Source organism: Phymastichus coffea, unplaced genomic scaffold, assembly GCF_024137745.1.
Source record: "Phymastichus coffea isolate CEN01 unplaced genomic scaffold, Cenicafe_Pcof_1.1 PCOF00141, whole genome shotgun sequence".
Classification (NCBI taxonomy): Eukaryota; Metazoa; Arthropoda; class Insecta; order Hymenoptera; family Eulophidae; genus Phymastichus; species Phymastichus coffea.
In genome coordinates this window covers 261,833-274,712 of record NW_026706952.1, presented here as the reverse complement: position 1 = coordinate 274,712, position 12,880 = coordinate 261,833, and the positions used below count along the sequence as shown (strand labels likewise).

Here is a 12,880-nt window from a genome sequence, read left to right as displayed (position 1 = left end):
GTGGGGTTATGTTATTGTGTTACAATTGTTGATTATTATTTTAAATCCATGAATAAATTCGATGATCATTTAAAATAATTATTATCTCAGTTTTAATGAAAGTTTTATTAATAATGAATCCGTTATTAACTTTTTTGTATTTGTTGTCATTGACTTAAATAATGATACTTTTTAGGTTATCACTTTGCCTTGCGTAATTGTATCTACGAATATTAAATTAATTGCTTGAAAAATAATACAAAAGTTACTAGATATACAAAGTATTTTCAATTTTAATGATTGCGTTATCAAAATACTGATAAATATTCGATATTAAACAGGCTAAGCGTACAAAGAAGGTTGGAATCACTGGTAAATATGGTACCCGTTATGGTGCTTCACTCAGGAAAATGGTCAAAAAGATGGAAATCACACAGCACAGCAAATACACATGCACGTTCTGTGGAAAGGTATGAAAAAAAACAATATATAATTATTAAAAAATAGTATTTATATTGAAAAAATTGTATAATGCTTTATGTAGGAGGCTATGAAACGTAGCGTCGTCGGCGTCTGGTCCTGCAAGCGATGCAAAAGGACTGTTGCTGGTGGTGCTTGGGTTTTCTCAACAACCACAGCTGCATCTGTTAGATCAGCTGTTCGTCGTCTACGTGAAGTAAAAGACCAGTAATTTAATTTAATAAAAAATTTTTAAGAACATCTCTTTATAACTCTTCATTTCACCTCCATGTCTTTGTAACATTTGGAAATATTTAGGATTAGTGAAAGCTCAGTGAAGGGTAAAAAACTTTACAAAACAGCTTTACATTACTTCTTATTTTTTGCATTGAGTATGAATTTAACATTAAACGCATATATTGTAAGTTATCTTAACATGGTAGTGTATCATTGTCGGATAAAATACATAGGTCTAATACTAATTTATAATTCACAATTGTGGTGATTCTTTAAATTCTTTACAAGTATGATGTTTCTTCAATCCTTTATAGAAATATATTTGCATAAAGCTGTGTTCTAGAAAAACGTGCAATTTAATGAAAAAGATAAAAAATGTGATGATTGTTTTTTTCTTTATGGATACACTGGATGACTATCACACAACAGGATTTTGACAATTGATACAATTGTCCATTCCTGTGAAACTATTGACGCACTACCAGCAGTACAATTAATTTTAGTATTTCTAAATTAATAAATTTCAGAATTGAAATATCAAGTGTTCAATAAGTTTAAGTCTTCTCTGAAAAAGAGCTTATCAATATATTCAGCTAAATAATTTAAGTTTACTTGAAACCTTGTAAAACATTAATTCTTATGAATTTAACTGAAGTATGTAAGGAACTATTAAACTTTAAAAAATCACCAATGATATCTGTAAAATTATCGTTATCATCCTTCCCTGAATTCCCTCCATATTAGCTCATCTGTAGAACATTAATTTGTATAATTACTTAGAAGTACATTAGCGTATAAATTGTATATATTGCAGAAATTGAATGTAACATAATGTTGATTATGATAAGTTTATGGAGAAAAGGAAAAGCAACACATTAAATTTCTGCGTCATTTTAATTAAACCAATCATTAAAATATTCTCAATTATTTGTAAAAGAAAAATTATTACAGCAATTATGTTTTGAAAAATGAAATGACACAGATTTCCTACAAGTCTTACGAAGTTAAACGTTAAAGTTTTACGAAGTTTAAACGAAAATTTGCATTTATAATTTCGAGCAGCTCCTTTTCTTTAAAAATATGGTATCACTTATTACTTATAAGAAAAAACAGTAGAGCTTAAACAATTATTTTGAATCAGATGATTTTTTTAGTTTATATAATTTTGATATAACCTTTATTTTTTGAATTCAACACATGAGTGAGCTATAAAAAACACCTGTATTCATTATAAAAATGTGAATGTTTCTATAAGTAGAACTTCATTTTTCGCTATTACAAATATTACAAAATATTCCATTTTACAAAAACTTGCACTGGATATCTTGTAAATTGTAAAAAAAAAACGATTATCGTGACTTTTAAATAACTCACTCTTGTACAGAGAAAATGTTAAGAAATTTGATAATTATGAATTACGAAGCGTGTTTGTACATATTATTAAAGTTAGGACTTAGAACTTTAATGTTCAAAAGTTAAATAATAATTTTGTTTCTTACTACCAACTTATATTGCTTCAATACATACATTTCTTAGGACTCAGTCCTAACTCATTTTTAGCTTTGAAATATTACTTCGTACAGTTTAATTTAATTAAAAAACCTGTTAATCTACGAGAGAAATATTAAACTAGCAGTATTTTCCTACTTACAAGGTAAATTAGAAGCATTAAAAATACTCAATACACACAAAATCAATAAATTTAAAGCAACTATCCGTATACAGGTAGATAATAGGAAATCATAATCCTTTCAATAGTTCAGGACTCAATCCTAAGCTCAAACAATAAATTATTGTCCTTAGTCCTAACTCGCAAAATGCAACCACCACTAAGATTATTTTCTCCGTACGTCACACACCGATCGCTTATATAACAAGCGCATGAAAATTAGATTGTTAAGAAAAAAGAGTGTGTATGTGCGCGCGCGCGCGTGTATATGTGTGTGTGTGTATGTGTGAGAGAGAGAGAGAAGGGACAAAAATAAAAAAAAATAAACAGCATAGAAATTTTCAATTTTTAGCGCCTCATTACACAATTGTAATAATCAGTTGAGAATTTAGAAACACAGTTAAAAATTCCGAGGTAAAAGCATATTAGAGCGCATTGGTCGCAGCTTCGCCTTCGGGATGCCCAAAACTGGGCGCGCAAACGCTAAAGTCCTTGGTAAGGTCGCGAATATCCTTGTCCTGTTGCGTTATATCACAGTTAGTCGTCAAACTGACACTAGCGGCGCCGACGCTGTCGTCACTCTCGCTACTTGCACCGGCGTTGTTAGCGGTAAACCCAGGAGTGCCAGCTGCTACTGCAGCCGCTACAGTATTTGCTTGAGCCAATTCAATCAGTGCCTTCTGATTCTCGCGAGCGTCTACTAGAAATACACTCTCTTTGACCTCTTTCGCGTTGTATTCATCAATTCTAGAAAAATATAAATACATACGTATTAATACCGATGTAAAGCTTATAATTGATGTTATTCCAAATTTCTGCTTCACAAGCATAGAAGTTTAATTTTGAATCTACAACTTATCTACTTTATCGCAAGTTAAAATAATTTGAACAATTATATGTGGTTTAACAGCTAGAAAAACTTACTTATCGTAAATGACGGCGTGTAGGCCAAGTTTTTTCAGATGCTGAATAGTGTCTTTATCATTATTATCATCACCCCAACAAAAAATAATGAGACCACGATCTTTGACTAGCTTAACTTGACTTGGATCGCGTAGAATATCCTCCGTGTGAACGTTGATCCCGAGAATATCCGCAGCCAGTGCGTGTCTCATGGCCATCGGAATTGTTTGACAACGAGGATCGTGATAAGTCGGATATTTGGCGGTCACGCCTTGAGTCAAGAAAACCACCGGATACTTGTTTTGTTTGAGGCGTATCATGGCGCAAATGTCAGGGTTGAACGATGAAAATACAATTTTTCTTTCGCCACCGTGCTCTAGCACGACTTTAAGTATCGTATCTAGGTAGACGTTGAGATCAAACGGATGATTAAGTTCAAATGTGCCGTCCTGAAAAAGTTTATACATTTCTTCATTTACAGTTCATATTTAAAAAATAATGGAAATCAATTTAGACCTGATGTCAGTTTTAAAAAGCGTATTTCTTAGTAAGGCACATCCATTCTTTTGATGTATTTTTCTTACAAAGAAAATTGTTTTTAAACACTTACGTTTTATAAAAATATCGCCTTTAGAAACATCGCGAAGGTATTGGAAATGGAAATAAAATCTTGAGGATATATCCACCAGAACTACTTTTTCAGAAATCAAAAATTGTTACCTTCAGCTGCATCGTCCACTTGATTTCGATATTGCAGCCTACATGTTGTTCCAACTCTTGCAGCGCACCCTGAAGGGTCGGAAATGGCTGATGATCTTCTAAGTCTTCATCAAAGAACTTTGCAGCTTTCTCCCTACCTTCGTTCACATGATAAACCTAAGATAAACAATGAAAAGGATACAATTAATTAATAATTTTAGCTCTGATATTTAAGTAAAAGATATAAACTACAGGCGATAAGGCCAGAAGATCCGTGGAGGCTTTTTGTCATACATATCAATTCTATTTTTGCACGCAGTATGTTTTCTTTCTTTTCTTCGTTAATGCACGCAAAGAGAAAAGGTGAAGAAAATTTGTGATCGTAGCATTGTCTTTTATCATATTTGAAGTCGTATGGGGCATGCTGCACGATATATAAAACATGAGAAAGTGAAGGACAGTCTAAGTGCGAATTATGTTGCTCTTGAATAGTGTTTGACTTAGAAATTTTTTCGAGCAAGGCATTCATTAGAGAGTGAGATAGCTGATTTATATTTAAGCCTCGTCTGATGCTAACTGTAATGAAGGATTCTTCAAGTCTCTCCGATAAACACGTAGGTTCGTTGGTAAAAGTAACGGGAAACTTTGAAGAATGATGTTCGTTGAAGCATATGACTAATAATTATATACCATGAGAGAGAGAGAGGGAGAGAGAGAGAGAGAGAGAGTACTATGTGGGTTAGTAGGTGGTCACTTCATGTTAAAAATTAATTACGACATAAATTGGACGCGTTATGTAAAAATAACGCAGTTAGTCATACAACACGCCATTGGAGCTTCTCGAGGAAGAAAAGAAAATCTGAACACCTAAATAAAACTCAAAGTTTATTTGACGAGTGACCACCAAACTACGAGTCTCGCTGGATGAAATATGAATAGTTAATGCTGGTATATTCGCATGGGTGATGTCGTTAGAAAATTTCGTAAAATCAGCTGCGTCACATGCAATGAATGTTGCATGAGAGTTGTGTGCACCACGGCAAGTGGTGTATGATGGCTCACCGGTTGGTTAACCCAGCTCTCGGCTTTATCAACGTAATACAGCACCTTACCCAAGGAGTCCCCCGGGTAATAAAAATCCTGTTAAATATATCCAAATAAAAAAGCGATAATTTCGAAATTTCAAATCATAAGTACTTATCGTTCAAAAAAATAAATAAGTAAAAGTAACTTCAGATCACGGTAGAGTTTTACCATGTTATTCTCGCTACCCTTACTTTGCGCTCGGGAGACACAAGCTTACTTTTAAGTAAAGACCAGCATATCAGAAAGACAGAAAGTATTAACAGCGGAGGAAAAAAAGTAGTCGTAGATATAGATATGAGGTTAACAAATCTTTACAAAATGCCCAATCCCTAAAGCGTGGAAATAGAAATAAAATATTTGCTGAAGAAGGGAAATAGAGGTCATTGGCAACACTTCCATTTACTATATAAGATGATTCGTTGAATAAAAATATATATTGTAATTCATTCACGCTCTCACGGAATTATGTTAGTAACAATGGCACAATTAACAAAATTTACCTTGAGCAAGTGCAGTTGTTCCAAGGTGAGGTCCTTCACTGGTATCTCCAACATGTCCATAGCTTCAATTTGCTTCTTGCGCTTCATCGAGATTGATACGTAAAAGTCGTGATAAATAACGGGTACCAAGTCCTTGGATAACTGCACGTCAAACTCGACCATGTCGGCGCCGTGGTACGAGGCAGTCTTCAGAGAGGCAATCGTATTTTCACGAACATTCGCGCAACTACAAAGATAACATATTTAATTATTCATTTGCTAATAGCATTACATTATAATTTTATTCCGAAAGCTTGAGATATGAACCTTTTCATTTTACAAGAGAACGAATTTCCAAGTCCACGATGTCCGACATCCAGACCTGCCCACCTCTGCTCCCAGTGTTTTGCGTAGGAAATACTCATGTCCCATGGGAAGTCCGGTATAGGCTTTATTGCAACGTATTCTACTGTTAATTGTCCTACAATGGATAATATTTAAAAATTATAGTTAACTTGAATAATTTTGCATAAGTTCTCATGTATTCATCGATTAAACTGACCTATGGGCCTATGCTTAGTACTAGTAATGGGCACGGTCAAAAGACCAGTGCTAGTTTGCAAAGTGCTAGGCAAAATATAGCTGAACCCAATGTGGTTAGGTGGCTCCCCAGGAAAGGATCTTGATGTGTACACATAGTAGTCGACTAAGTAAGCCTGGAAATAATAATTTCATGAAAAATCAACGTTTATCAACACATTGTCCTATTAACAATATTTACAAATAAAAAATTCGACGTTTTGTTTTATGGCACATATTTCCACTACTCATCAATTATTTAGCCTAACATTTAGCTATCAACGGTGACAAGTTTAAAATCTCAAGAGACGTTTTTCTCATAAAATATTCAAATGATCAATGTCAATAAAAATAATAAGTTTGTTGTAAAATTTGTAATTCCATCATGATAGCTAAAGGTTAATTTCAACTAATGAATCAGCAATCGAAGATAAGAGTGTCAGCATTTCATCTTCTCATTTGACGGTGGAAAAAGACAGAGAGAACAAAAATAAGAGTAATGTGTGATTAAAATTCTTACACTTGACATAGAGAGATAGAGAGATTTTGGTGCATAATCTATTTTTAGATTTATAGGCACTTGTATTCAATTATGCCGACGACTCGGAAACGCTCGACTCTTACCGCATTGGCAGTGATCGTATCTTCGATCAATTCTGCTTTTTTATGTTGCGATCAAGAACTAAAACTGTATCACATCAATAAGACTGCAATTGAGCCAATTAATTGAATAAAAACAAAGAACATCATACAAAAATTTTTTTTCAATCGAATTAAGCGTTACAGTTTGTTTCTTGTGCAATCAAATCATTGAACCAGACCAATTTCATTTTTTTGTTCTAAATTGACAAATGCTATTACTGTAAAGCGGCACCCGCAACAACCTGCCAATCATCATCATTAATAAAGAAAAAAGAATTTCTTTTAACTTTCATTCGTTTACTCTTTTGTTACTTTCGAATTCAGCATTTTGTTTCTGGCATTGGCCAAGCAGCGATGCCCACGTGCGGTTTCGGTAGAGTCGTTTATTGCTAGAAAATAATGGCCATACACTAAGTATGATATAAAAGGACTATAAGGGACTCTCACCATTTTTCGACGCACACAGATGGTTACGAGATGTGACAGCTTGACATCATTTCTCTTAATCTTTGTTAAAAAAAACAACAAAAATAAAAAAACAAAAACAAAAAAAAAGAAAGAAAGAAAGCGGAACAGATTACGAGATCAGTATGAAAGCATTGCATTTTTGAATGATTTATTTTGAATTATTAAACTGATTAGCCAATATTTTGACGCATTATTCTAGCTTGTAGTTATTTTCTAAAATTTGTCAAAAACACATTCACGATCGTGAGCTTGCGATGAGTATGTTTGTTTTTAATTATCAATTATTGGCCGAAATTATAGGTGAATTATGTCATTAAGTTTACTCCAATTTTAGAATCTATTTACAAACAATGTGTGTGCGTCAGCATATTGATCAATTTACTGACTTAAAATGAATTATTAAAAAATGCATGTCTTTCATTCCATTCACACAATCTACTACGCTTTAGGAATGTAGACTGGATGTCTAGGACCCGTGTAAACCGCAGTCGCATTATAACGAATTATAAACAATGTGATGCAGTTAATATGACGTTCAAAATCTCTCTTTCTCAACTAGGTTATTGTTTCAATTACATATCATTATTCAATCATGAAATTTCGCTCTGCTCTTTTATAACCGCGTATTGTATAGCGCAGTTTACGAGAGCCCAGGCTTGGGGATGGGACTGGATTATGAGGATATTTTAAACGACTATCAAAACTATCATATCTCGATGCGATGTCATGTGACTTATGATGCAAAGCATTGCTTAGCATCTGTACATCAGATTGTTCAAGTTTCTTGCTTTTTTTGCACAAGTCATAGGCTCTCTCATTGTCATCTCTCATTATCCATTGTCCAATATATTAGTTGTAGGCCGCATCTCTGGTCTGGGCACACGCTGCCGAACAATTTAATCATCTTTTACCAAGTTGAAAAGAAAAAATGAAATTATTAGTTTAAGAAGACGCTGACAGCTTACTCGTAGTCTACTGAAAACTCGCATGATATGGTCAATTTGTGCATTTTATTTTTATTTCATTTGAATAAATTTAAGCCATTGTTTGTTGCTTTGAAATCAGACTGTTAATTATATCAATCACACAATGATTTTGCTTCTTTAAAAGAGTATCAAACAATGTTCTAAAGATATTCATTTCCAATTAATCTATATCAATACTAACAGTGAAGAAGTACTTACAACTGTTTCTGGATATCGAACTGCTACATTAAAGATCATACACTCGTCCTCATTATAGGCTCGACCAAACTGGTTTTGATGCCTAAAATAAGCCTCGTCATCATTCATGACCTAGAATAATATATCACAAGAGTTTTCAATATTGCTTAACAATAAAATTATGTTATGTAATAAATTATTAAATGCATACAGCTATCTCCGTAATACTGAATGCTGGCTGATCTACAATATCTTGAGTATCCATGGAGAGACTATCATCTGGACATTCTCCAAATTGTTGTAACTCTAATGAATTATGCCTAACCAAATTAACTGGTGTCATCTGGAATAAACAAATTATTATTATTGTTATTGTGACTTGCACAAAACTGTTTTAGTTCATAAAATCTTCATTCATTTGAGTTATTTCAGCTTACTTTTATATGAATCCTTCTATTTTGCAACTTATTCTTCCAAAGTTTAACAGGATTATTAAAAAGTTTAAATTGAATTACTGTTTCATCTGTGAGCCAACCTCTTTCAACTTTCATGTAACCGTTATGGTATCCGAATCTTTCAGGATCTGGCAGGGTTTCTTCATTAAAGTTGCTTGGAGCTAAAAATAGTTATAATTGTGAAATCCTAGAACACTTCTAAGGATATTTTCAAATAAGGTAAAGCTTTGGAACACTGTGCGTACCATTTTTTTTTATTTTTCTTGGTGTCATGTGTGTTTCCCATTTCCTTATAATTAGAGTTTTAGCTGAATTTTTAGTGACATTATTAGATAAACAAACTACAGCTACAAAGTAACGAAACTGTATGTCAGCATCTGAGGGCAACGTAATTTTTTGTGAAAATACCTGTCCTCTGCAAAAATAAATTAAAATTCTAACTAGCTGTACATTAATTCAGAAATATTTGCATTTAGATCCAATATGACTTACTCATCAGAATGCTCAGAATCACCATTCCCAAATGAATCTAATCCATCACTAGAATTTCCATAAAAATCAGCAAATTCTGATGTGCCATTATTTTCAAAGCCTGTTGGAGAATCTGTTCCATCATTTTCCTTTGTCAATTGGATAGCCTGATTATGATTCCAGGCACCCAATTCGGGGAGGTTACCAACAACAAACACAACATCATTTTTTTCCAGGCCAGGGACCTATTATAATTCATAAAATAATTGAATAAGTTGAAATGAATACTCATTGCCATGATAAATGGTTAGTCAATGAATATAGACACGAGTAAAAGATACAAAACCAACAAACACTCCGCGCTGTCAGAGCATATGATCATAGCACTCTCTGCTCATTTTCATATATTCTCAGAAAAACTTTGTGGTAAACATAATTATTCACTGCGTTGAAAGATTCGCTTATGCAATCAGAAAGTTTTCAGCAAAGTGATCTAAATATTTTGCACAAACATTCAACAACAGTACAAACACTAGGCATATCAATGACTGTTGTCTGTACAATTTCATCTCTCCTCGAGAATATCAAACAATCTAATTGCATCACATCAAATATAAAAAGATCAAACATATGACTTAATCATCCAACCTCTCAATGAATCAAACTACTAAGTAATAATTATGCCACTCCAAAGAGAGATTGAAGACAATGGTAACAAGTGTCTATATTTATCGCGGGAGCAATGAATGTGGGGTCTTGAAATCATACCTGGACCCTAAACATCCAATCAGTTTTGGAAGCCCTCATGCTACCTCCTGCTTGTTGAGCCAGGACAGTATTATCCTTTCCTCGTCTGTGATGCGATGGTGCCAAAAAACATGTATAGAAAATAACGTCATTAAAAATAGTAGCCTCTTCCAACACAACGGGCGTTTCAATCGTTCAATTTTACAAAGCATTACGAAAGATCGAGTAAAAACATCGTGGAGAGCCAAGGATTGCGCAGCGGCCGGTTGCAGTGTCAAGTTTATTGCGCGCAGCGCGCATAGTCATAGCAGAGAGAGCAAGAGAGACAAGGATATAGCGTGTCTGTCAAAGTATGGGGAAGGCTCGCCAGCGAATATTTGGTAAATAATACGGTAAAATGATGCAATGCTACTTTAGTTATGTCGCGTTGGGCCTAAGAGTATGGATTCAGACTCGAGCAAAAGGCTACAGACTAAATAAAAACATATGCCATTGCTACGCGATTGATTTATCAGCAATGCAGAAATAAGGGATTAAAAATGAGCCTTCGCTTTTTTCAGGGATGATTATACTTACATGTAAGGAAGTGTGATGAGGGTAAGGATGTGACTACTGGCACTTGGTCTTTCGGCTTCTGTCGCCTGCGAAGCAAATGTTATTTGACCAAGTAACCAGCACGAGCAAGCTGCTGCAGCGGCGGCGTGCCTTCCAGCATCAGCGTCATGTCTCCTCTGTTGCACTGAATTCGCACACTTTGCACTACTCGACTGGTGTGTAGCAACACTTAATATGGCTCACAATGCACTCGACGACGATGGAAATTTATTTTCTCTACGATCAAAGTCAAAACCAGCGGTGACCCGTTCACGAACTACGTAGAAAGCGTACTGACTCTGACTCCTCAGACGATTACGTAGAAGTGCGCTCTCTCGGCAACGACGACGGCGGTCTGCTCCGATTGGCGCTGCGTGTAGGTGTGTGCGTGCAAGTTAGCTGTGTGCGTAGCGCGTGCCGCCCGTGCCGAGTTCTCTCCGTGAGAGCGTGTGCTCAGCTACTTTCAGACTGTGGCGAAAGGCGGCTCCACTGTTTTATAAGTACTATAGCTTTGTGTGCGCGCTGCGTTATTTTGACCTTTCTTCAATTAATCTTGATTTTCTTTCTGTTTTGCTGCTCGCATTTATAGTTAACCGTATTGTTTAAGTCTTGTTTAGGACGGTAATAAATTGACGTGAAAAATTGTTTAAAGATATTTTTTAACAGCACGATGAATATTTATTTCATTTTTCAAGCGAAACATATTATTATAATTTTTCAGTTTTTAAGCAACGACGAAAGATCGAAGACGTTATGAATGATTTATTTATTAGTGTATTGTGTAGAAATTTTTTTTAAGAAAAAGTTACATTATTGCGTGAACGATGTAATTTTTAGAATGTAGACAAACGAGTCTTCAAATAAAATTTTTGGTTACAACGCAAAAGCTGAATATTGGCCTCCTTTCAAACAAATTTTATTTCGACAAATTAATAGCAAATATGAAAAATGTTGTATGCAGTAAATGGTTGCTTACTTTAAAAAACGATAAGATAAAAATAAAGTTTTGACATGTAGTCACGTCGGTGCAACAATATAATTCCTTCGAAAAGAAAACCTCGCTGCTTTTGAGTAATAACAATAAAAAAGAACAGGCAATTTTGCAGCGAGTGGTAGAAACAAAAAAAAGAAAGGAGAAGAGCGACAGCGAACGTATGACGTTACATGATAATCAACTAATGCAAGTACAATGATAGAGCGTCGCACGTGCCCCGGCTGACTATAGCGCTATCATATACTTTTGCCCTCTGTCAAGCTTTAACGACGCAAATTACTCGTCGCTTCTTTCCTCTTGCCTATGTACATATATACAAGAAATTGCTATAACATTAAGTATATATTGGGAAATCAGTGTACCGAAGAACTTTAAATTAATATTGGACCTGTGCCAAAATTGTTTTTTCGAGTTCGTAAAAACCAAAAAAAATACGCAGGCGTAGTTGGAAGTCGTGCCTAAATACAACCAAATTACGTAAGATAAGATATAATATTTCCAAATAATTCCAATTAACGCTTGCGAGTTTGAGAGTAAAACTCTCTTACAAGACTATACACACATTCGTGATACGAAAGTCGAGCAAGTAATTGTATTTGAAGTTAGTAAACGAATCCCTCGTATCCTCCGCTAAATTTAGAACGTGCGATTTCATCGCCGTTGATTCTCCATCGCAGCGATTGCTGTCATAGAGAGGATTTGATTGAGCGCGCTGCAAACAAACAATTGCAAAGTGTTGCTTCGCCGAACGCGCGGCGCCAGTCTGTTAGGCCAAATACTCGTCGAGCTCGCAGGTGTAAGGTCCAGTGTGAGTAGCAAAAGCGGCGCACGCCACGCTACGTACAGACGGCGCGGCCACGACCTTCGCCTTAGTTTTTCACGAGACACGGTCAAGCAATGACGCTGCGAGCAAGTTCAAATATTTGCGCGAACATTGCGCGCGCGGACGATCGAGGAGAGGGGATGCGACGCTGTGCACTGTCGCGCGCGCGCATTTGACTACTTTTAAGCGACGAAACGCGCAAGCTGCGCAGCCAGATTATGTCAATCGAAAGTTGCCTCTGCTCGATGCAAGTATACTAAGCTAAGCTTATCGCTGTATACAGTGTTGCAAAAGTCATCGATTATGAGAAAACTGTGTAGGCTGGCTCCATGTGTATGCAAATTATGCAAATGAGTCTTTAAGCTAATTAGATTACAGAACACCTGCGTACGTAGCTTATAATGATTCTCATGATGAAACCATATCGCGCTTG

General features: G+C 35.2%; 1 protein-coding gene across 2 annotated transcripts; it reads right to left on the bottom strand.

Annotated features, from left to right (window-relative positions):
• Positions 1-2,582: 2,582 nt before the first annotated feature.
• Positions 2,583-11,244, bottom strand: LOC131672056 (glycerophosphocholine phosphodiesterase GPCPD1-like). Of its 2 annotated transcripts, XM_058948989.1 has the most exons (14): positions 10,613-11,244; positions 10,058-10,142; positions 9,311-9,534; positions 9,064-9,233; positions 8,801-8,979; positions 8,575-8,706; positions 8,385-8,495; positions 6,074-6,227; positions 5,839-5,992; positions 5,533-5,758; positions 5,009-5,086; positions 3,968-4,123; positions 3,269-3,696; positions 2,583-3,091 (listed from the first exon to the last, which is right to left on the bottom strand). In XM_058948989.1, the coding sequence occupies exons 2-14, from the start codon at positions 10,094-10,096 to the stop codon at positions 2,770-2,772; spliced, it is 2,373 nt and encodes a 790-aa protein (XP_058804972.1). In that variant the 5' UTR covers positions 10,097-10,142; positions 10,613-11,244; the 3' UTR covers positions 2,583-2,769. The 2 variants fall into 2 exon arrangements, with proteins under 2 accessions (XP_058804972.1, XP_058804973.1); XM_058948990.1 differs by lacking the exon at positions 5,009-5,086 and having other exon boundaries at positions 10,613-11,225.
• Between the last annotated feature and the right edge of the window lie 1,636 nt (positions 11,245-12,880).

What these genes read in the sequence shown, in the direction of transcription:
- LOC131672056 (XM_058948989.1), bottom strand. Translation starts at nt 10,096, where the DNA reads ATGAGGGCTTCCAAAACTGATTGGATGTTTAGGGTCCAG. An exon ending in AGTGGACGATGCAGCTGAAG is followed by an intron (nt 3,697 to 3,967) that starts GTAACAATTTTT and finishes AAACTTTTTCAG; the next exon opens with GACGGCACATTTGAACTTAA. An exon ending in CACGCCGTCATTTACGATAA is followed by an intron (nt 3,092 to 3,268) that starts GTAAGTTTTTCT and finishes ATATTTTTCTAG; the next exon opens with AATTGATGAATACAACGCGA.